The sequence below is a fragment of the Trachypithecus francoisi genome, unplaced genomic scaffold (genome assembly GCF_009764315.1).
Source record: "Trachypithecus francoisi isolate TF-2019V2 unplaced genomic scaffold, Tfra_2.0 Lachesis_group6, whole genome shotgun sequence".
Classification (NCBI taxonomy): domain Eukaryota; kingdom Metazoa; phylum Chordata; class Mammalia; order Primates; family Cercopithecidae; genus Trachypithecus; species Trachypithecus francoisi.
In genome coordinates this window covers 26982151-27005041 of record NW_022681471.1, presented here as the reverse complement: position 1 = coordinate 27005041, position 22891 = coordinate 26982151, and the positions used below count along the sequence as shown (strand labels likewise).

Here is a 22891-nt window from a genome sequence, read left to right as displayed (position 1 = left end):
AAAAGACATTATTTAACATGATGTTGGGTGTGAGCCCTTTGCCATGCTATGCAAAATAGAAATTCTAGATGGATCAAGGACTAAACAAAAATAAAATCATATATAAAATATGACATTTTCTGTCATACTTTTATGATAGAAAATTCTATGAGTGGATATTTTTATAATCTTGGTGCAGAATAAGCTACTCTAAGCATGTCATAAAACCCAAAGCCATAAATGAAAATACTGATAAATTTATAACATAAAAATGTAAAGCTTTCATATAGCAAAACATTGTTTAAAAAAGATAAAAGATTAATGACAAATTAAGTAATTTCACAGCATATACGACAGACATTCAATTAAGATTGTTAATGTACAAAGAACTCTTACAAACTAATTTTTAAAAAAATAGTTCTGGCTGACGCCTGTCATCCCAGCACTTTGGGAGGCTGAGGCAGAAGGATAGCTTGAGCTCAGGAGTTTGAGACCACCCTGAGCAACATAGCAAGATCCTGTCTCTACAAGACATTTAAAAATTAGCCAGGTGTGGTGGTGCATGCCTGTAGTCCCAGTTACTCTGGAGGCTGAGGCTGCAGTGAGCTATGATCATGCCACTGCACTCCAGCCTGGGTGACATGTGGGGCTTACAACCTAGATGACGGGTTGATGGGTGCACCCAACCACCATGGCAGATGTATACCTATGTAACAAACCTGCATGTCCTGCACATGTGTCCCAGAACTTAAAGTTTAAAAAAATGCACATCAAGTCTAGACAACATAGCAGGAGCCTGTCTCTACAAAATATAAAATATTTTTAAAATTTAAAAAATAATAGTTATCCATAGAAGAACTGGCAAAAATGGTATCTCAGTTAGGGGTCTATCAGAAAACAGGGCTACCAGGAAATACATAAAATGAAAGTTTTTGTAGAGTCCTCCAGTCTCCCCCAGTTTCTTGCTCTGTCATGATAGAAAATCATGGAGTGGCTTGACCATTCTATGACCCAGCCAGCAGGCCTGAATGAAAATTGGGACCTTGAACATTCCGAGGCACTGATAAAGGTATCTAGGTTGTGACCCAAAACACTGAAAGAAAATGGAGGATCTACTTCCAAGATAGTGCACTCACATGACTATTGCTAGGATGACCAAAAGTCCCAGCTTGCCTGGGACTCAGGATTGGCTTCATGGGAGTTTGATCTATGCCGGTCCACAGGGCCCCACACCCTGAGGGGCCCTATGTTTTGTTTGCTCTGATGTCACTGTCTTGAAATTCTTAATAATTTTATCTTTGATCTTGTGTTTTGTAAGGGAAGTTTAATGAGACCGCTTATTTCATCACACTCATTTTCCCCTCCCCACTGACTTTGTTAACATTCTTCTCCCTTTGAGTCTCACTGAACTCCAATGCATTGTGGGTCCACTAGAATGTTATGCTCATGGGCATTGTGTACATTCTTTGCTATTCTATTTGCACATTGTGTTTACAATGTGGTAAAATTGTAGTAAGAACACAACATGGTATCTGCTCTCTTGACAAATTTTTAAGTGCCCAGTATGGTATCGTTAGCTATATGCACAATGTTGTACATTAGATCTGTAGAACTTAATTCATCTTGCATAACTGAAACTTATTTTTTTTGTTTTTTTTTGAGATGGAGTCTCACTCTGTTGCCCAGGCTGATGGAATGCAATGGCATGATCTCGGCTCACTGCAACCTCCACCCGCCTCCCGGGTTCGAGCAATTCTTGTGCCTCAACCTCCCAAGTAGCTGGGACTACAGGCGTGTGCCACCATGCCCAGCTAATTTTTATATTTTTAGTAGAGACGGGATTTTGCCATGTTGGCTAGGCTGGTCTCGAACTCCTGACCTCAGGTGATCCGCCTGCCTTGGCCTTCCAAACTGCTGGGATTACAGGTGTGAGCCACCATGCCTGGCTCTTGAAACTTTATGCCCATTGAACAGAAACTCCCATTTCTCTCAGTCTCTTTCTCTCTCCATATAAGCTGTTCTCCTGGATTGAGATTCCATTTCTGATTTATTTTATTCAGCCTCTCATGAATTATATCATTTTTACTCTGAGTTCAATTTAATCTGGTTTTCTAGAGTGTCCATCTTGCTATTCAGTGCCCCTATTTGTTTTACAATTACCAGTGCTCACATTTTCATTTCCAGTGTAAAAACACAATTCTCAAAGGCATTTGTTTGTATGTGTCAATGTTTTATTTAACTCATTACTGAAGAAAACAGCAGGAAAATAAAAGAACTAGTTCCATGAACATTTGAGAAACAGAGATGTATATAGTCAATGGGAAAAGAATGCCAAAACAAGATTGCCAAGTTAAACATAACAGGAAATAAAACCCTATCACCTTTGGGGTTAACTCTTCTACCGGGCTATAAAACAAAACAACTTATTCATTTCTGTAAGTTAGCCTCTAAACGTTAAGAACTTCACAGGGCTATAAACCATTTTCACCTTTATCATTTGTGAATTGTGACTATACTGTGACAGCTACGTTATAGTTTCCAAAGCGGTCAGCTCAGGGTCAAGCAGGATTATTAGAAAATACTTCAGCATGAAAATAAGTAGCCATTCTTTTGCCTTTTCTCAGATTGGGATCCATTTTTCTTTCATATTAGGATCTCCTATTTTCAAATTGCCCTGGGTTGCAATCTCCTCCAACTGCTGTAACTTATCCTTGCCTCCAGTCCCCTTTACTAAATCAGGAGATTCTGTGTAGTCTTAGTGAAGGGGTCAGGCAGATGGAAGGAGCAGTAAACCCTTCGCAATCTTATTGGGGTGGAGGGCAAGATGGGGAATCCTACTGTGTGGTGACATGGCAGGCTGGAGTGTTTTTTCAGTTTTCACCAGTCCAATTTTCTTCAACTATGTAAGTGGGACTCTAGTTTTCAGTCATGGTATAAAATTTCCCATTACATTTTTGTTGTGTTATTTTCAGCAGGAAATTAGTAGAGGGAGAGAGTAAACCGAGTGCACTATTATAGCACAGTAAGCACTCATGGGGCAGACTATGCTGTTGTTGTGTTGTGTCACAGGGCGAACCTCAAAGCTGGGGTTCAACTTGAGAAGTCACATAGGTTCTTGGCTTTGCACAGGAAGGAATTCAAGAGTGAGCTGACAGACTTAAGTGAGAGCAAATTATTAAGACATAAAAGGATGAAAGGGTGGCTACTCCATAGGCTGGTTAGCTATTTTTATGATTATTTCTTGATCACCTGCTATACAAGTGGTGGATTTATGAGTTTTCCAGGAATGGGGTGTGGAATTCCTGGAACTGAGGGTTCCTCTTCCTTTCAGACTATGTACTGTAACTTCTGGATGTTGCCATGGCATTTGTAAACTGTTGTGGTGCTGGTGGTAATGTCTTTTAGCATGCTAATGCGTTATGATTAGTGTATAACAAGCAGTGAGGACTACCAGAGGCAGCTTTTGTTGCCATCTTGGTTTTGGCAGGTTTGGCCAGCTTCTTTACTGCATCCTGTTTTATCTGCAGAGTCTGTTGAACTCCTATCTCAGGGCATGTGCCTCTTAGTACAGCAGATGTCAACAAAGTTTTGAACTGTTTGCTATCTGTTCCGTTTCTTCCTGTCCCCCCAGGATTCATTATGGAAATTTGTGATTTTCAAAGAATTTGCTAGATCTTTAGGACTTTATGTGGCACTACCTCAAAGATTTACAAAATCCATCTTCCTTTATTACAAAGTAGGCCAAATACAAAATACAAAGTTTGTATTTCCTATCCCAGATAACCATGGATTTTCCTCATATTTCTACAGAAATATGAAATATATGTCCTTAGAAGCCTATTATCATCATCATTTTCTTTCTTGGCCATCACAAATTTCAAGATGACATAGTTATTTTGTTTCAAAGCTTTCAACAATTCCATCCTCCTGACTTATTTTTTATTGGTCAGAGTTAAGACCAAATGGTTTTATGTCTACATCTTTCTGAGATTAAATCTATGGACACTCATCAGAAAAATGCACATTTGCATTTATACAGAATGTCCTATATAATTTCAGGAAACTTAGGGATTCTTGAACCCCATCTATAATTCTCAGTTTAAGAATGCTAGTTTTGGAGATAAGAATGTGCCCCTCATGACCAAATAACGTAATTATGTCTATGTGTAAGGAAGCAAAAACCACTTTTTGCCTAGTTACATTGGAAGGAAGGAATAATCTGGGAGCAGCTGCAGAAAATAGGTAAGAGTTAAGTTAAATTGGATGCACCCTCCTGGCCCCCCACCAAATAAATGCAGGATGAATGATAGTTAATTCAGGAGGCTTCAAGGCAGTGTCTGCTAGGACTGTATAGTTTAAATACATAGCAAAATAATGGGGACATGGACAATGTGGGGCAGGAAGTAAACCGGAGGTCAGCACAAAGGTAGAAGGCAAGCCAGGAAGGGACACTGTCCTGGAGCTGAGGAGGGAGGGGTGCGGGCACTGGCAGGTGCCGCAGTGGCCACTCTCAGTAGAGCTCCTGTGCCTCGCAGCCCAGAACCTCCATCCTCAGGGCAATCTGGTGCACCCAACTCTGGGGATGAATTCGAAGGTAGCGAGTCAGTAATGGTGAGTCTAGAGAGTTCACCACAGGTGTGAAGGAGTCTTGATTTCCCTGAAAAACCTGAAAGAGGAAAGATAGCATTTATTGATTGTCTGACAGGACAATGGTCACTGCAAAGCACAGATGCTTTTCTCACTTCTAGTTGTTTCCAGTAGTCCAGGATTAAATCCTGGAAGATGACTAGATGACTCTGTCCCACGCATCTGGGACATCTAGAATTAAGAGCACCCTGCTTTGGAGGCCTTCACTCTAGCTAGGCCTTATATCTAGAATGTTCTCACCCACTTTCCAAACCTCGGTGACATTAAGTGCTTTGTCCAGGGTCACACACAGCACCTGTGTTGGATCATCTGGAGATGAGAGTCAGGCTTTGGCCAGCAGACTCCCTTGTCAATGCATTTGCTGTGGCAAGAGGAGTACACAGTAAGAGCTCAGAAAATGGTAGCTATCATTATTAGTTAGATAAACTGGTTTCCCACATGTTGGTGACAACTTTAGAATGATAACAAATGCAACACAGCAAGGCATGCAATTTAGTGTGGCTGGGCAACCTTGGCAGGAGGGGATACAGAGAGAAAGAAGTGGGAAGACAGGCTAAGACTCAAGGCATCTTGCACTCCAGGACTTTGGAGCAAACGCCACCTATAACTGGGTGGATGTTTGGGAAAATGAAGATCCGAATGTTCAAGTGTGTAATTCAAGGCAACTCTAAAACCCTGTGGGTTTTGTGTGGATTCCGAAGTAAACCTACAGAAGAAAGTCCAGCCAAATGGTGAGAATACGCAAGAGTCTTGGAGAAAAAGGAACAGAATGAAGGTAATGTCCTACCATAGTGCATGCTCTTGCAAGGACAGACACCATGATATCCTTAGGATCTCCTGAGGCAGTCTGTGTGTAAGGAGGCAACTTGCCACCATACCGGAAAGAAGTGGTTAAATAGCAACAAAAGGGCTCCTGCTTCCTGGGACTATTGGGTGACATTTTCCTCTAACAATCCTGGCATCTTCAAGTGTGGTGTCGGTTTTACTTCGGATTCCAATGGGAAGGGATTTTCCTGGCGAATGCACTGTAAAGTAGCACTGTGTTCCTACAGAGAGTTTAGCTATCAGAACCAAAGAAGTTTGGGCCATCTTCATTAATCTAGCTACACGTCCCCCCTAGGTTCCCAACCCTGGCTGCTTATTGGAATCGCCTTTCGAGCTTTTAAAAATTGATGCATGGGCTAGCTCCCTGCTCCCCAACCCCCCGGGAGAAATGCCAATTTAATTGGTTTGTTCCCACCTTGGCCCCCTTATTCTGGTCTCCAAGCTCTGCCTAATATAGCCCCTGTCCAAGTCTCTGATCTATTCTCCCACTGCATTCCTCCTATTCTACTGCATCGCAGATAAACTAATCTTTTAGTTTCTCAACAATGTCAACTCTTGTTTTATTTAACATGAGAGCCTTTGTATATGTGATTCCCTCTGCTTGGAAGGCTCTTACCCCTTCTGTTTCTTCTTTTATCCATGTTTTTTTACCCTTCGGGTCTCAGTTTAAATACTACCTCTTAAACTAGGCATAGTGGCATGCCCCTGTAGTCCCAGCTACTCAGGAGGCTGAGGCAGGAGGATTGCTTGAGCCCAGTAGTTTGAGACAAGCCTAGGCAACATAGCGAAATTCTGCCTCAATTTTTTTTCTCGCTCTGTCGCCCAGGCTGAAATGCAGTGGCACGATCTCAGCTCACTGCGAGCTCCGCCCCCCCGGGTTCACACCATTCTCCTGCCTCAGCTTCCCGAGTAGCTGGGACTACAGGTGCCCCCCACCAGGCCATGCTAATTTTTTTTTTGTATTTTTAGTAGAGACGGGGTTTCACCGTGTTAGCCAGGATGGTCTCAATCTCCTGACCTTTCCTAACAATTTGTGGAGTGAGATTTTGAGACCATGCAAATATTCTGTTTCACAACAAGCTTTTATCCAATGGTATTAGCAACGCTTAAAGTTCTTTACAAGTATTCAATAGTATAGTGATGGTTGCAAACTGATTTTCCAATTATGACCCATTACCCTCATTATTCCTTTTGATGCTCAAATTGACAACCATCAATATACTATTGAATACTTGTAAAGAACTTTAAGGGTTGCTAATACCATTGGATAAAAGCTTGTGAAACAGGCCAGTTTCTGTGTTCTTTTCCCATGATCCCATTTATCTTCTGGCACATCAAGATCACCAAGATCATCTAAGATCACCTGGCAGTCTCCTTGATCCAGCTTTGAAAACGTCGTTTCTCTAGGGAGCTCAGATTCTTTTGAATGGAAAATGGCAGTTAGAGACCAAGATTTGGGCATGCGATGGGCTTGTTATTACTGCAGTGTAATTACTTCTAGATTCCTTCAGTGAATAGTGCTAAGACTATGCTTTTTTAATTCCTAAGTTCTCACTGACACTTCTAATTCAACTCTAACATTGTTTTTGTTAGTATTAGATTTCTAGAGCTACTGTAACAAATTCACCACACACTTGGTGCCTTTAAAACAAAAGAAATTTATTCACTCATCATTCTAGAGGCTCAAAGTCTGGAGCCTGGAGCAGAGGCACAAGAGTGTCAAACAAAATCACATTTAAAGCTTCTGTTTGGAAGTGGTATATGTCATGTCCAATCACATTCTATTGATCAAAATGAGTCACATGGCCATGCCTAAAGTTGATGAGGTTTTCAAGGAAAGAGGGAATAAAAGCTCAAGAACATTAATACCATCTGCCTGATATGCTATTTTCTGTTCATTTAGAAATTCCTTACATTTTCTTGTTTCAGCAAAAGAGGTGATTTATGCAGGCAGACATGAGGGCTGGGCGCCTTACTAGGTTTCTTAGCCAGGAGTACCCTCTACTGTTGATAAATGGAAGTGCAATTTATTTAATAGATGGGACCAAAGAGGTCTGTGGGTCTTGTGATTTCGTGATTCACTTTTGTTTTTATAGGACAGCTAAGTTCCAACATTTGCTTTCTTCTTTCTTTCTTTCTTTTTTTTTTTTTTGAGACAGGGTTTCTCTCTGGAGCAAGGTTGTCTAGATTTGTAGATTTATTTTCTACTTGTAAATATAAACTTATAGTACTTTTTGTCTTCTGGTTATTCTGTAGATGGGTTATGGGTGGTTTTAGTCATAATTTAAAATTGTGTGTGTGTATGTGTATGTATAGTTTTTGAAGACTGTGTGGAGAGATTTAGGCAGCTGCCATTATCTGACAGGAATGTGTGACTCATGCTTGGAATTTCAAAATGCTATTTAAAACTATTTTTCCAACTGTTTCTGGTATACAGAAATACAATTAATTTTGGTATTTATTTTGTTTTCAGCAAGCTTGAAAAAATTTTTAAATTCTAATAATTTATATATAAATTCCTTTGGATTTTCTATCTATGCCATCATATCTTCCATATACAATGAGTTTCCCCTTTCATCATATTCAATCCTTACATATTTTCCTTCTTTTTCTCATCTTATTGCACTGTTTAGGATATCCAATATGTATAATCCTTCAGTCTATCACTGTGATAAATTATATCAGTTTTCTAATGTATAAGCCAACCTTGCATTCCTAACATAAATCCAATTTGGATCCATATTGCTAATATTTTGTTGGGATTTATATTTATGAATAAAATGGGCCTATTATCTTCCTTTCTAATACTGTTCTTGTTGGGTTTGGTTGTCAATGTTATGCTACTATTATAAGAGAATGAATAACATACCATCTTTTTCCATTTTCTGGAAGAATTTTTGTAAGGTTGATATTATTTCTCCCTTGAAAAAACTGGTAGAATGTAGTTAGTGTAGCCATCTGGATCTAGATTTTTTTTTTGCGGGAAGATTTTTGAATACAAATTCAGTTTCTCAAAGGTTTTAGGAGTTTCAAGGTTTTTATTCATTCTTGTTGTATTTACCAGGGATTAATCCATTTTACCTAATTTTCCAAACTTACTGTTAAAAGATTAATAAGTATTCTCATTTTTTATATTGGCAGAAATTTTTGTGGGATCTTTATTGATGTCCAATTTTTTAAAATTTCTGATATTATTTGTGCTTCTTTTCATCTTTTTTTTTTTTTTTTTGAGACGGAGTCTTGCTCTGTCGCCCAGGCTGGAGTGCAGTGGCCGGATCTCAGCTCACCGCAAGCTCCGCCTCCCGGGTTCCCGCCATTCTCCTGGCTCAGCCTCCGGAGTAGCTGGGACTACAGGCGCCCGCCACCTCGCCCAGCTAGTTTTTTTTTTGTATTTTTAGTAGAGACGGGGTTTCACCGTGTTAGCCAGGATGGTCTCGATCTCCTGACCTCGTGATCCGCCCGTCTCGGCCTCCCAAAGTGCTGGGATTACAGGCTTGAGCCACCGCGCCCGGCCGTTCTTTTCATCTTGATTGCTCTTGCCAGAAGTTTGTCAATTTTCAAGGAACCAACTTTTGGTTTTGTTTATTCTCTCTATTGTATGTTTCTTTTTTACTTCATTTACTTCATATCTTATTATTTCCTTGCTTCTACTTCCTTTTGGTTTATTTTGCTGTTCCACTAGCTTCTTGAGACATAACTTAGCTCATGAATTTTCAGGCTTTCTTCTTTTCCAATATATGTTTTTAAGGCTATACCTTTCTTTCTAAGCATTGCTTTAGCTGATTCCCACATTTTAATATGTCATGCCTTGTTATCATTCAGTTTAAAATATTTTCTAACTTATGATTTCTTCTTTGACATATGGGTTTAAAAGTATATTTCTTGATTTCTAACATAGGAAGATTTTATAGTTATCTCTTTCTTACTTATATCTACTTTAATTGTATTGTGACCAGAAAACATGTTTTATATTATCTGAAATTTGAGACTACTTTATTTGTAGCTTAAAATGGAAAATTCTAACATGTTTCCTTTGTGTACTTCCAAAGAATGTGTAATTCTGCAGTTTCAAGGTGCTATTTTCTAAATATGTCTATAAGATCAAACTTGTGAATTGTTAACTGTTCTATTTCTATACATTGTTCCATCACTTGATGAGAAATGTGTTAAAATCTAGCACTCTAAATTGTGAATTTGTCCATTTTCCTTTTTCTATCAGTTCTGCTTTAAATATTTTGAAGCTATGTAATACATAATATAAATTCAAATTTTGTTTTCTCAGAGACTTTTGATTATTATGAAATCACTTTTTTTTTTTTTTTTTTGGAGACAGAGTTTCACTCTGTCGCCCAGGCTGGACTGCAGTGGCGTGATCTCTGCTCACTGCGAGCTCCACCTCCTGGGTTCATGCCATTCTCCTGCCTCAGCCTCCTGAGTAGCTGGGACTACAGGTGCCCACCACCATGCCTGGCTAATTTTTTGTATTTTTTTTTTAGTACAGATGGGGCTTCACCTTGTTAGCCAGGATGGTCTTGATCTCCTGACCTCGTGATCTGCCTGCCTCGGCCTCCCATAGTGCTGGGATTATAGGTGTGAGCCACCACGTCTGGCCATGAAATCACATTCTTAATCTCCAGTAATACTTGCTTGCTTTAAAGTCTATTTTTCTGCTATCAATAGAGCTGCAATCGATATCTTTTAGATATTTGCATAACTTCTTTTCCTATTTTTGTCTTGCAACTTTTCTGTATCTAATGTTTTAGATATGCCTTTTATAAAATGCACACGATTTGCTTTTGCTTTTTTTTTTTTTTTTTTAAGAGACAAGTCTCACTATCTTGCCCAGGCTGGTCTCAACCTCCTGGGCTCGAGTGATCCTCCCACCTCAGCATCCTAAGTAGCTGGGACTAGAGGTGTGAGCCACCACGCCCAGCTACTTTTGCTTTTTTATCAATCTGACAATCTTTGTCTTTTAACTGAAATATGTGGTCCACTCATATTACATATGATTACTGTTATATTTCAATTTAAATATACCATCTTATCTTGCTATTTTTTCTACCTGTTTTATGTTTCTTTGTCTATGTTTGCTTGCTTTCATTTAGGTTTGTTGAGTATATTTTATCCTTTCATATTTTTAATTCTACCATTTTGGAAGTCTTACATTGTGTGTATTTCTATTACTTACTGGTTATCCTATAAACTATAACATTAATCAAATTATCAAGGTTTAATATTAATCAACATCTTTACCTTCTACATAATACATGGATTTTAGAATCCTTTATTCTATTTATCCCCATACTGACTCTTTTGCTATTGTTGTCATATGTTCTAAATTCACACACACACACACACACACACACACACACACACACACACACACCTGGCTTAAAGAATAGAAATTTATTTTCTCACAGTTTTGGAGGCTAGAAGTCCAAGATCAAGGGATAGGCAGGCTTGCTTTTTTTTGTTTTTTGTTTTTTGTTTTTTTTTTGTCTGTTTGTTGTTTGTTTTTTGAGATGGAGTCTCTCTCTGTAGTCCAGGCTGGAGTGTGATGGCGCAATCTGGGTTCACTGCAACTTCTGCCTCCCTGGCTCAAGCAATTCTTGTGCCTCAGTCTCCTGAGTAGCTGGGATTACATTAGCACGCCAGCATGTCCAGCTAATTTTTGTATTTTTAGTAGAGGAGTTTTCACCATGTTGGGCAGGCTGGTCTTCAACTCCTGACCTCAGATGATTTTCCTGCCTCGGCCTTCCAAAGTGCTGGGATTACATGCATGAGTTACCGTGCCTGGCCAGCAGGCTTGGTTCTTTTTTTTCCTTTTTTATTTTGCTTTTCTTCTTCTTCTCCTTCTATTTATTTATTTATTTTAGAGACAGGGTCTTGTTCTGTTCTCCAGGCTGGAGTGTAGTGGCACAACCCTAACTCACTGTACCCTTGTAACTAGAACTACAGGTACATGCTACCACACCTGGCTAAGGGCTGGTTTCTTGTAAGGCCTCTCTCCTTGGCTTGTAGATGGCTGTCCTCTTTCTGTATCTTCACGTGGTCATCCCTCTTTGTGCCTGTCTGTGTCCTAATTTCCTCTTCTTTTAAGGACACCAGTCATATAGGAATAAGACCCAACCTAATTACCTCTTTTAGCTTAATTACCTATTTATGAATTCTATCTCCAAATAAGATCACATTCTGAGGTAACTGGAGTTTAGGACTTCAACATATGAATTTTGGGGGGACACAATTCATCCCATAACAGCTCTAAAACTGTAAGTGGCATTAACTTCATCTACTAGAGTTTACATCTTTCAAAGCTTGTACCTCATATAGAGTCTTTCTTAAAACATTTTATGTGTACACGATGGCATTTAGCAGACCCAGCAAGTCCATCATCCCACCAGGTCACAGGGAGAAATTCCATTTGGCTTTGCTTTGACTTGCTAAGTCATGTAAATAAAGAAGTATTAACCCAAGTTCTTCCCACAAACACCTATTCCTTATTCCTTTTTTAAAAAATTGGTAAGTTTGATGGTGGTGGCTGGTCTTAGCATCTCCATGTATGTAATGGCCTTTTTTTTTTTAAATAAAAATAACCAAACTTACCAATTTTTAAGAGTACAGGTATCAGTAATGATAAGTATATTCACATTGTTGTGCGACAGATCTCTAGAACTTTTTCATCTCGGAAAACTGAAACTCTAAACAGCTCCTCATTACTCCCTCCCCTCCAGGCCCTGGTAACCACCATTCTACTTTTGTTTCTACGAATTTGACTACTTTAGATACCAAATATAATAAATTTCTATATATCTATATATTTTTAACTCCATAATATATTTTATATATTCAAGTAACAAACTTTTATATTGCTTTAAAAGGTAATGTTTGTTTAGATTTACACACATAGTAACCTCTTTTTTGTCTTTATTATTGTGTTTCAACCTCTGGTTGACAGAGTGAGACTCCATTTCTAAAAAATAAAAATAAAATTGTATCCAATTTTTTTAAGAAGCCACTCCATATTCACTCCTTCTGCCAGCTTCTGGCAACCACTAATCTGTTTTCTGTCTCTATGGATTTGCTATTCTGGGTATTTCATATAAGTGGAATGCGACCCATTGTGCCTGACTGCTTTCACTTAGCATAATGCTTTCAAGGAGCATCCAAGTTGTAGCATGGATCAGTATTTCGATTTTTATGAATGAATAATAGTCCATGTATGGATAGACCACATTTTGTTTATCTCTTCATCACTTGATGAACATTTGAGCTGTTTTCACCTGTTTGCTATTATGAATAGTACTTCTATATGCACTTGTATATTAGTTTTGTTAGAGTGCCTGTTTTTAATTCTTCTAGGTCCATAACCAGGAGTAGAATTGCTGGGTCTATGTTAATTCTATGTTTTCCTTATTGAGGAACTGCCAAAATATTTTCTACAGTGACTGCCCTATTTCACGTTCTCATCATCAAGGTAGGTTCCAATTTCTTTACATTCTTACTAACACTTGTTATTTTCCCGCTTGATATATATATGTATTTTAATTTAACCATCCTAGTAGGTTTGAAATGCTATCTCATTGTGGTTTTGATTTGCATTTCCCTAGTAACTAATGATGTCTATCTTTTCATGAATTTGTTGGACACTTGTATATCTTCTTTGGAGAAGTTCCCATTGAAGTCCTTTATCCATTTTAAAATTTGGTTGTCTTTCTGTTGTTGAGTTGTTTTTTTTTTTATTTTTTATTTTTTTGAGACGGAGTCTCGCTCTGTCGCCCAGGCTGGAGTGCAGTGGCACAATCTCAGCTCACTGCAAGCTCCGCCTCCCGGGTTTACGCCATTCTCCAGCCTCAGCCTCCCAAGTAGCTGGGACTACAGGCGCCCGCCACCTCGCCTGGCTAGTTTTTTGTATTTTTTTTTTTAGTAGAGACGGGGTTTCACCGTGTTAGCCAGGATGGTCTCGATCTCCTGACCTCGTGATCCGCCCATCTCGGCCTCCCAAAGTGCTGGGATTACAGGCTTGAGCCACCGCACCCGGCCAAGTTGTAAGAGTTCTTTTTATATTCTGGGATACTAGACCCTTTATCAGATATATGATTCTGCAATTTTTTCCTCCTATACTGTAGATCATCTTTTTACTTTCTTGATAGTGTTCTTTGATGTACAAAAGCTTTTAACCTTAAAGATGTCTACTATATATATTTTTATATAGTTGTTGCTTGTGATTGTGGTGTCACATCTAAGAAACCATTGCCAAATCCAATATCATAACAATTTACCTCTTTGTTTTTTCTTAGAGTTTTATAGTTTTAGCTTTTATATTTAGTTTTTTGATACATTTTTAGTTAAATGAGTTTTTACAGACAGGGTCTTGCTCTGACACCCAGGCTGGAGTGCAGTGGTGTGATCATGGCTCACTGCAGCCTCCACATCCTGGGCTCAAGTGATCCTCCTATCCCAGCCTCCCTAATAGCTGGGACTACAGGTGTGTACCATCAAGCCAGCTAATTTTTTTTTCTTGTTTTGTAGATACAGAGTCTCACTGTGTTGCCCAGGCTGGTCTCAAACTCCTGCGCTCAAGTGATCCACCAGCCTCAGCCTCCCAAAGTGCTAGGATTATAGATGTGAGTCACCACATCTAGCCTTGAGCTAAATTTTGTATATGGTAAGGATCCAACTTCGTTCTTTTGCATGTGGATATCCAATTGTCCCAGCACCATTTGTTGAAGAGACTGTTCTTTTCCCACAAAATGGTCTTGGCACGTTTTTTGAAAATCAGTTGACCATAGATGTATAGGCTTATTTCTGGACTCTCAATTCTATTCCATTGATCTATGTGTCTATATTTATGCAAGTACTGCACTGTTTTGATTCTTACAGGTTTGTAGTAAGTTCTGAAATTGGGAAGTATGACTCCTCCAATGTTGTTCCTTTTCAAGATTGTTTTGGCTATTAAGGGTCCCTTGAGATTCCATCTGAATTTTAGGATAGATTTTTCTATTCCTCAAAAAAAAAAAAAAAAAAAAATGTCTTCAGGATTATGATAGAGAATGCTTTGAGGCCAGAGAATCACTTGAGCCCAGGAAGCAGAGGTTATGGTGAGCAGAGATTGCACCACTACACTGCAACCTAAGCAACAGAGTGAGACTCTGTCTCAAAACAAAAAACAAACAAAAAAAAACAGAATGCTTGCTTTGAATCTGCAAATGGTTTGTGGTAATATCTTTTTTTTTTTTTTTTTTTTGAGACAGAGTCTCGCAGTCGCCCAGGCTGGAGTGCAGTGGCCGGATCTCAGCTCACTGCAAGTTCCGCCTCCGGGTTCACGCCATTCTCCTGCCTCAGCCTCCCGAGTAGCTGGGACTACAGGCGCCCGCCAACTCGCCCGGCTAGTTTTTTGTATTTTTTAGTAGAGACGGGGTTTCGCCGTGTTAGCCAGGATGGTCTCGATCTCCTGACCTCGCGATCCACCCGTCTCGGCCTCCCAAAGTGCTGGGATTACAGGCTTGAGCTACCGCGCCCGGCCTGTGGTAATATTCTTATCTTAACAATATTATGTCTTCAAATCCGTAAATCCAGGATGCCTTTTCATTTATTTAGTTCTTTAATTTCTCTTTGAATTTTTAATTTTTAATTTTTTTCTAGTTGCTAATTTTCCATATTTGATGTCTTCAGATCAGATAGTTCTTTAATTTCTTTCAACTGGGTTTTTTAGTTTTTAGTGGACAAGACTTGCATCTCCTTGGTTAAATTTATTCCTAAATAGTGTATTATCTTTGATGCTATTGTAAATAGACTTTTCTGTTTTCCTTTTCATGTTTTTCATTGTTATTGTATAAAAATACAACTGATTTTTGCATGTTGACTTTGTAACCTGCAAGTGTTTTTTTCAACTGCCTAATAATTTTGGATAATTTGTCTTTTATTTTCATGTTTCCATATGTTATTACTTTAAAGATTTTATACATAATTATTTCACATTATTTATCTGATAATGTCAATATCTGGTGTTCTTCAAGTTTTAATCTGCATTGATTGTTTCTGTTCACTTGTACTCAAGTTGTCTTGTTGTCTTGCATGTTTGCTGATCTATGTCTGTGATCTTATAATTTTAATACGTAGGAATCCTGGAGGCCTAAACTGGAGGTGCTTTTTTTCTAGAGTAGGTTGAGAATGGTTCTTCCAGGTGCCAGAGGATAATATTTATCTGCAACTTCTTTAGCTTCCTTCTGGGATTCATGACAATGCAGAATTCTCACACTGAGTTCTCCTTGCATTTTGCTCAAGGCTTAGTCTCCCATTAACAACATTAATGTGGGCATCCTCTCTGATGAAAGGGCTTCCTTTTTATATTTGCTCATTATTCACCTCTCTCTGCTATGATTTCAGTTCATTATTTTAAAATGGAAGTTTGTGGGGGTTTTTGTTGATGAGGGGGCTGGAGATTCCCCTTTCTTTGCCAAATACAACAATGTATTGTCAGTGATATAGCCTTTTTTATTGTTGTACAATATACATAAAATTTACCATTTTAATCATTTTAAGTGTGCAATTTAGTGGTATTAAGTATATTCACAATATTGTGCACCCATTACCACTATCCATTTCCAGAACTTTTTCATCACGCAAACAGAAACTGTGTACTCATTGAAAATAACTCTCCATTTCCTCCCCATTCCAAGCCCCTGGTAACCTCTTTTCTACTTTCTGTCTTTATGAATTTACCTACTCTAGATACCTCATTATGGTGGTTAATTTTATGTGTCAACTTGACTGGGTTATGGGGTGCCCATATATTTGATTAAACTTTATTTTATGTGTGTCTGTGAGAGTGTTTTGTGGTGAGATTAACATTTGAGTTGATAGACTAAGTAAAGCAGATTGTCCTCCCCAGTGTAGGTGGAACTTATCCAATCAGTTGAAGGCCTAAATATAACAAAAAGGCTGACTGTCCTCTTAGTAAGAGACAGTTTCTTCTATTTGACTACCTTTAAACTAGGACTTCGGTTGTTTTTTTTTTTTTTTTTTTCTGCCTTTGGCCTCAAACTAAAACATTTTAACTCTTTCTAGGTCTGCAGCCTGCTGGTCTTTGAACTCTCAGGGGTCTCTAGGTTGCCAACTCATCCTGCAGATCTTGAGACTAATCAGACTCCATAATCACATGAGCTAATTCCTTATAAGTATATGTGCGTGTGTGTGTGTGTGTGTGTGTGTGCGTGTGTGTGTGCGTGTGTGTCTCCTCTTGGTTCTGTTTCTTTGGGAACCATGACTAATACAGATTTTCACACCAAGAGTGATTCTAAAGGAACAGAACTTCAAGGATAAATTTTATACATTTGTTATTGGATTTCTGGAATTGGTTCTGTAATCTGATGAAATTTAAAGACACTACTGACTATTTTCAGTAGTAAAAATTGTCCATGGCATGATCTGGTAATAGAAATATGCAGGCCAGGCTGGGCGCAGTGGCTCACGCCTGTAATCCCAGCACTTTGGGAGGCCGAGGCGGATGGATCACCTGAGGTCAGGAGTTCGAGACCAGCCTGGCCACCATGACAAAACCGTGTCTCTACTAAAAACACAAAAATTAGGCAGGTACCTGTAATCCCAGCTACTCGGGAGGCTGAGGCGTGAGAATCCCTTGAACCTGGTAGACGGAGGTTGCAGTGAGCTGAGATCACGCCACTGCACTCTGGCCTGGGTGACAGAGTGACACTCCATCTCCAAATATATGTATATGCAAAATATCTCCATTGGATACTCCTAATCAACTACTTATAAGAAGCAAGGGTCTTGGTGACTATGTATATGACATTTATGAACATATTTATCAAACTAATGAATATGATGAGATTAGTCGGTTGCTGCTAATGTTGCTGGAAAAAGTGATGAAAGAAAAGGAGGAGCTCAGAAATTTGAATTCCCAGCTCAAGAGCTGCATAAATGACCTGACAGATTCTATGTATGCCCTGAAGGAGACCCTTATCTACTGTAGCCACAGAGCTGAGATTGCTGAAAATCAAATGCCAAATCTCATCCCGTGACTAACTGAATTACAAAGCAAGTCAAACTTCCAGCTTTGCAGGGTTTCTACTGTTAAAGCAAGGGCATTGATTGGGAAAGAATGGGGCACTATAAGTTGGATTAGGTATGTGTGGAAGACCCTGATTAAGCTGGGGACATTGAGCTCCTAAATATTGATGAGTCTTCTTTGCCAGTGAAAGCTGTCTCTCCATCCCTGTGGTGGCAGTGTCTCCACTCCAGTCTAAGTGGATTAACCCTGCACTGCCTGCGGAAACTGTAATGGCCTCCTTGAGGCAACTGCCATGCAAGATAATGCTGATTGCCTTCAGGACCCACCCTACCACCCCTCTTTGTTATTAGATCTATAACTACACTCAAGTCCCAGCAGGCAAGGTGAAGTATGAAGGTGACCCATGACAAGATGTACTACACTCCAAAAGAATGACTTGAGTTTTCTAATTTACACAAACAGGAATCCAGAGGATACGTATAGGAATGGGTACTAAGGATGTGAGATAATAGTGGAAGGCACATAAAGTTGGATTAGGCCAAATTTACTGACATGGGCCCACTAAGCAGACATTCTGGATTTAATGTTGCATCTCAGGGAATTAGGAAGGCCTCTAACTATTTAATTGGTTGACTGAAACACAGATCAAAAGATGGCCCACAGTGGGCAAACCAGAAATTTCAGACTTGCCCTGGTTTAACGTAGAAGAAAGGAGATTGAAATGCTTGAGTTAATTTGTCATTTAAGACCTACTCACCAACACTGGGAGAGTTCAGAAGACACAGATCTCACCATTACTTTGAGAAATAAATTTGTCAGGGGAACCTCAGCATCCTCGAAGGGCTCTGTGATCACTCTTCTCTGTAGGTGACACCTTACAGCGGAACCTGCATTCACTGAATTAGAAAACCTAAATACGATGGGAATAATTGGATCCTGGGGTGGTAGGGGAAAAGGGGCAGTGCTCAACTGCCAAAGGCAAGGTAAGTGTGGTACCATAAGGGACAGCAGAGTCAAAACAGCAATTAGAATAGTACGACTATGGTGTTGGCTAGTAGATTATAGTGTTCCTAGATGAGATATAGATAGAATGCCTACCAAATACTTGATCTGTATAAGCGGAAAAGTTCTAGGTCAAGTGAACAAAAGTCTAACCTGAATAATAAAAACAGAGTCACGGCCTCTCAATCAATTCCCAGACTTGAGCAAGTTTACAGACCCAGCACTACTTGAATGAAGGGGAGGCTCAGTCTCCTTGAGGAAGGACTCTGGTACACTGCCAAGAATACTGTTACTTTCTCTCGGCCTTCCCCAAAGGAACATATGGCCTTTCTATCAGAATAACTGTGCATTGAAGAAAAATACTTAATCAGACCTTTCAGGGACTACTGGACAATGGCTCTGAACTGGCACTAATTTCTGGAGACCCAAAATGTCACTGTGGTCCACTAGTCAGAGTATGGGCTTATGGAGGGTCAAATGATCAATGGAATTTTAGCTCAAGTCCATCTCAAAGTGGATGCAGAGGATCTGTGAGCCTATCTTGTGGTTATTTCCCTAGTCCTGGAATGTGTAATTGGAACAGATATATTGAGCAGCTAGCAGGATCTTCACATTGGTTCCCTGACTTATGGAGCAGGGGCTGTTATAGTGAGAAATCCTCCTGTAATCCTCTGTGAATAACTATTCTCCTTTTGTGAGTAGCTCTTGGCCTACTACTGGGCCTTAGTAGATACTGAATGCTTAGCCACAGACCACCAAGTTGCCATGTGACCTGAACTGCCCATCATGAACTAGGTGTTACTGACCTACCAAGTCATAAAGTTGGGTATGAATAATGGCACTCCATCATCAAATGGAAGTGGTATATACATGGTTAGGTCTGAGCAGGTCCTGAAGGCACATGTAAATTACATTAAGAAGTAGCCCAAATGTCCATGGTGCCTGTTTCTGCTACCCTGCCTTCTCTCTCCCAGCCTGTACTTATGGCCTCATTGGGAGTTCCCTATGATCAGTTTACAGAGGAAGAGGAGTCTTGGACCTGGTTTACCAGTGGTTTTGCATGATATGCAGGTACTACACAAAAGTGGATAGTCCCTATCTGAGATACCCATGAAGGACAGTGGGCAGAGTTTTAGGCAGTGTACTGGTTGTGGACTTTGCTTAGAAGAAGAAATGGCCAGGTGTGCAATTATATGTCAAATTATGGGCTGTAGTCAATGCTTTGTCCAGATATGGACTTGGAAGGAACATGATTAGAAAACAGGTGACAAAGAAATTTGGGGAAGAGGTATGTGGATAGATCTCTCTGAATGGGCAAAGGATGTGAAGATATTTATGTCCCATTTGAGTGTTCAACAAAGGGTGACCTCAGCAGATAAGGATTTCAGTAATCAAGTAAATATGATGAGCCGGGTGCAGTGGCTCACACCTGTAATCCCAGCACTTTGGGAGGCAAAGGCAGGAGGATCACCTGAGGTCAGGAGTTCAAGATCAGCCTGGCCAACATGGTGAAACCCTGTCTCTACTAAAAATACAAAAATTAGCCAGGTGTGGTGATGTGCACCTATAGTCCCAGCTACTTGGGAGGCTGAGGCACGAGAAATGCTTGAACCTGGGAGGCAGAGGTTGCAGTGAGCCGAGATCGTGCCACTGCACTCCAGCCTGGGTGACAGAGCAAGACTCCATCTCAAAAAAAAAAAAAAAAAAAAAAAAAAAAAAAAAGTAGATATGATGATCTGTTCTGTGGATACCAGTCATCCTCTTTACTCAGCCACCTATGTCACTGCCTGATGGGCTCATGAACAAAGTAGCCATGGTGGCAGGGATAGAGGTTATGCATGGGCTCAGCAACATGGACTTCTATTCAACAAGGCTGACCTGTCTATGGCCACTGCTAAGGGCCCAATCTGATAGCAGTAGAGACAAACAGAGAGTCCCCAGTATGGCAGTATTTCCCAGGATGATCAGCCAGCTATCTGGCAGCAGGCTGATTACACTAGAATATGTTAATCATGGAAGGGGCAGCGTTTTGTCCTTCCTGGAAGGAAACTGGACTACTACTTCACAATGGAGGTATGGGAGAGTGTGTCTGGAATATAACAGATCCCTTAGAGTGTTTCTTACTATTACCACACTCTATGATTCTGGTCAATGGGAAACTACAGCTACCCAATCCATGCAGGACTACTAATGGCCCAGGCTCTTCAGGAATAAAGGTTCGGGTCACCTCATCAGGTAAAGAACCACAATCAGCTGAGATGCTTGCTGAAGGCAAAGTCAACACAGAATGGGTAGTAGAAAAAGATAGTTATCAATACCAGTCAAGTTTTGTCATATCATGTTAGGTGGAATTAGGACCTCATTTCTGTCTCTATTTAGAGATAAAGGAGATGTGTATGGTGGGTGCTACATTGACAAGGGGTGGACCTGTGATGGTTAGTTTTATGAATCTACTTTACTTGGTCATAAGGTGCCCAGATATTTACTCAAACATTATTCTGGGTATTTCTCTGAGGGTGTTTTTGAATTAGATTAACACTGAAGTCAGTAGACTGAGTAAAGCAGATTGCCCTCCCTAATGTGGACAGGCATCATCCAATTAGTTGAAGGCCTGAATAGAACAAAAAGGCTGAGTCTTCCCCAAGTAAGAAAGTGTTCTTGCTGCCTGCCTGCCTTTGGACTGGAACATCTGCTTTTCCTGCTTTTAGTCTTGAACTAAAACAGTTTAGCTCATCCAGAGAGAGAAGGCAGACAGACAGACAGAATCTCCTATTGGTTCTGTTTCTTTGGATATCCCTGACTAACACACTCATATAAGTAGAATCATACAATATCTATATCTTTTATGTCTGGCCTATTCACTTAGCATATTTTCTTCTTTTTTTTTAGATTGAGTTTCACTCTGTGGCCCAGGTTGGAGTGCAGTGGCACCATCTCAGCTCACTGCAAGCTCCGCCTCCTGGGTTCATGCCATTCTCCTGCCTCAGCCTCCTGAGTACCTGGGACTACAGGTGCCCGCCATCATGCTCGGCTAATTTTTTGTATTTTTAGAAGAGACGGGGTTTTACTGTGTTAGCCAGGATGGTCTCGATCTCCTGACCTCATGATCCACCCTCCTCAGCCTCCCAAAGTGCTGGGATTACAGGCATGAGCCACCGCGCCTGGCCTTCGCTTAGCATATTTTCAAAGTTCATCATGTTGTGGCACTAATCAGAGATATAACCTTTTTTAAATGGGAATTTCTTCTAGGATATCCAATGTCTAGACTTCAGTTCACCAAACTGCCAGTTTGGTGAAGTCTTTAATCCAGCCTTGATGGATAAAGGAATTCTTCTTGAACATAATGTTTATCTGAGACTTAAAGAATGAGTCAGGTGAAAGTGGCAGTAGTGCGCAGCTAGAAAAATGTTCCAGGTAGAAGAAATAGTATCTATTTAAAAGCCTGATATGAGATACAATGTGCTGTGTTTAGTGACCTGAGAATTTCTTAGTATGGATGGAGCTTAAAGAGCCAAGTGGCAAGAGACTGTATTAGAAAGATTGGTAAGGACCACATCATGGTTAACTCTTAGTGAACAAAGAATATAGAAAATACCAGAGGAACTATTCCTTCCCCCATTACTCATGGGATGATAAGAGTTTATGTCATGTCTTTTCATCAGCACAATTTGTTGAATTATCCAGTAAACCCAGATTAAGAATGAAGACTTCCTGGACCACTGAAGTTAAAGGTCAAAAAGGCTTGGGAATCAAGGTGCTGATGAGGAGAATCAACTCTTGGATCTACTCTGCCCTTTTCTTGGTACTTTACCTTTTTCTTAAAGTCACCGTGTTCTCTCAGAATGCCTTTTACAATGTCTTGCTACCTTAGGTACTTAATAAATGTTGCCCTGAAAGTTTGGTCATATATTAACCTTATTATGTTATGTTAAGCTCTAGGAGAGGTGGTTTTTTTTTCTTTCTTTCCAAGGAGACTAGCATACCTTTACTTTGCCATTGTGAAAAAAGAGAGTCCAGTGATGGCCATCTTGACTGCTGGAGATGAGGAACTCCTTCACATACATGCTGGTAAGTAGAGATTTTACTCCCTGAGTAGTTATTCCTGTGACTTTCATTGTCTTCTGGAAGTCCACTTGCAGCCACTCTTTTGGATTATTCACCTGAGGGCAATAGAGTTGGATTAGTAGCCTCTTGGTAACCATTTACTCCCAGAAATTCCCAAATCCCTCTTAACCATACCACAGCATTTCTCACTCTACTTTCTTTCTTGGAGATGAAGTCTCGCTTTGTCACCCGGGCGGGAGTGCAATGGCACGATCTCAGCTCACTGAACCTCTGCCTCCCAAGTTCAAGCGATTCTCCTGCCTCAGCCTCCCGAGTAGCTGTGGTTACAGGTACCCACCACCA

General features: G+C 40.0%; 1 protein-coding gene across 1 annotated transcript in view; it reads right to left on the bottom strand.

The window, feature by feature from the left end:
- Nucleotides 1–2188: 2188 nt before the first annotated feature.
- Nucleotides 2189–22891, bottom strand: part of F8 (coagulation factor VIII) — a 219291-nt gene continuing 198588 nt past the window's right edge. Inside the window, 2 exon segments of the mRNA XM_033201915.1 lie at nt 2189–4645; nt 22468–22644. Coding sequence (XP_033057806.1) covers nt 4490–4645; nt 22468–22644 — 333 coding nt within the window. The 3' untranslated portion in view covers nt 2189–4489.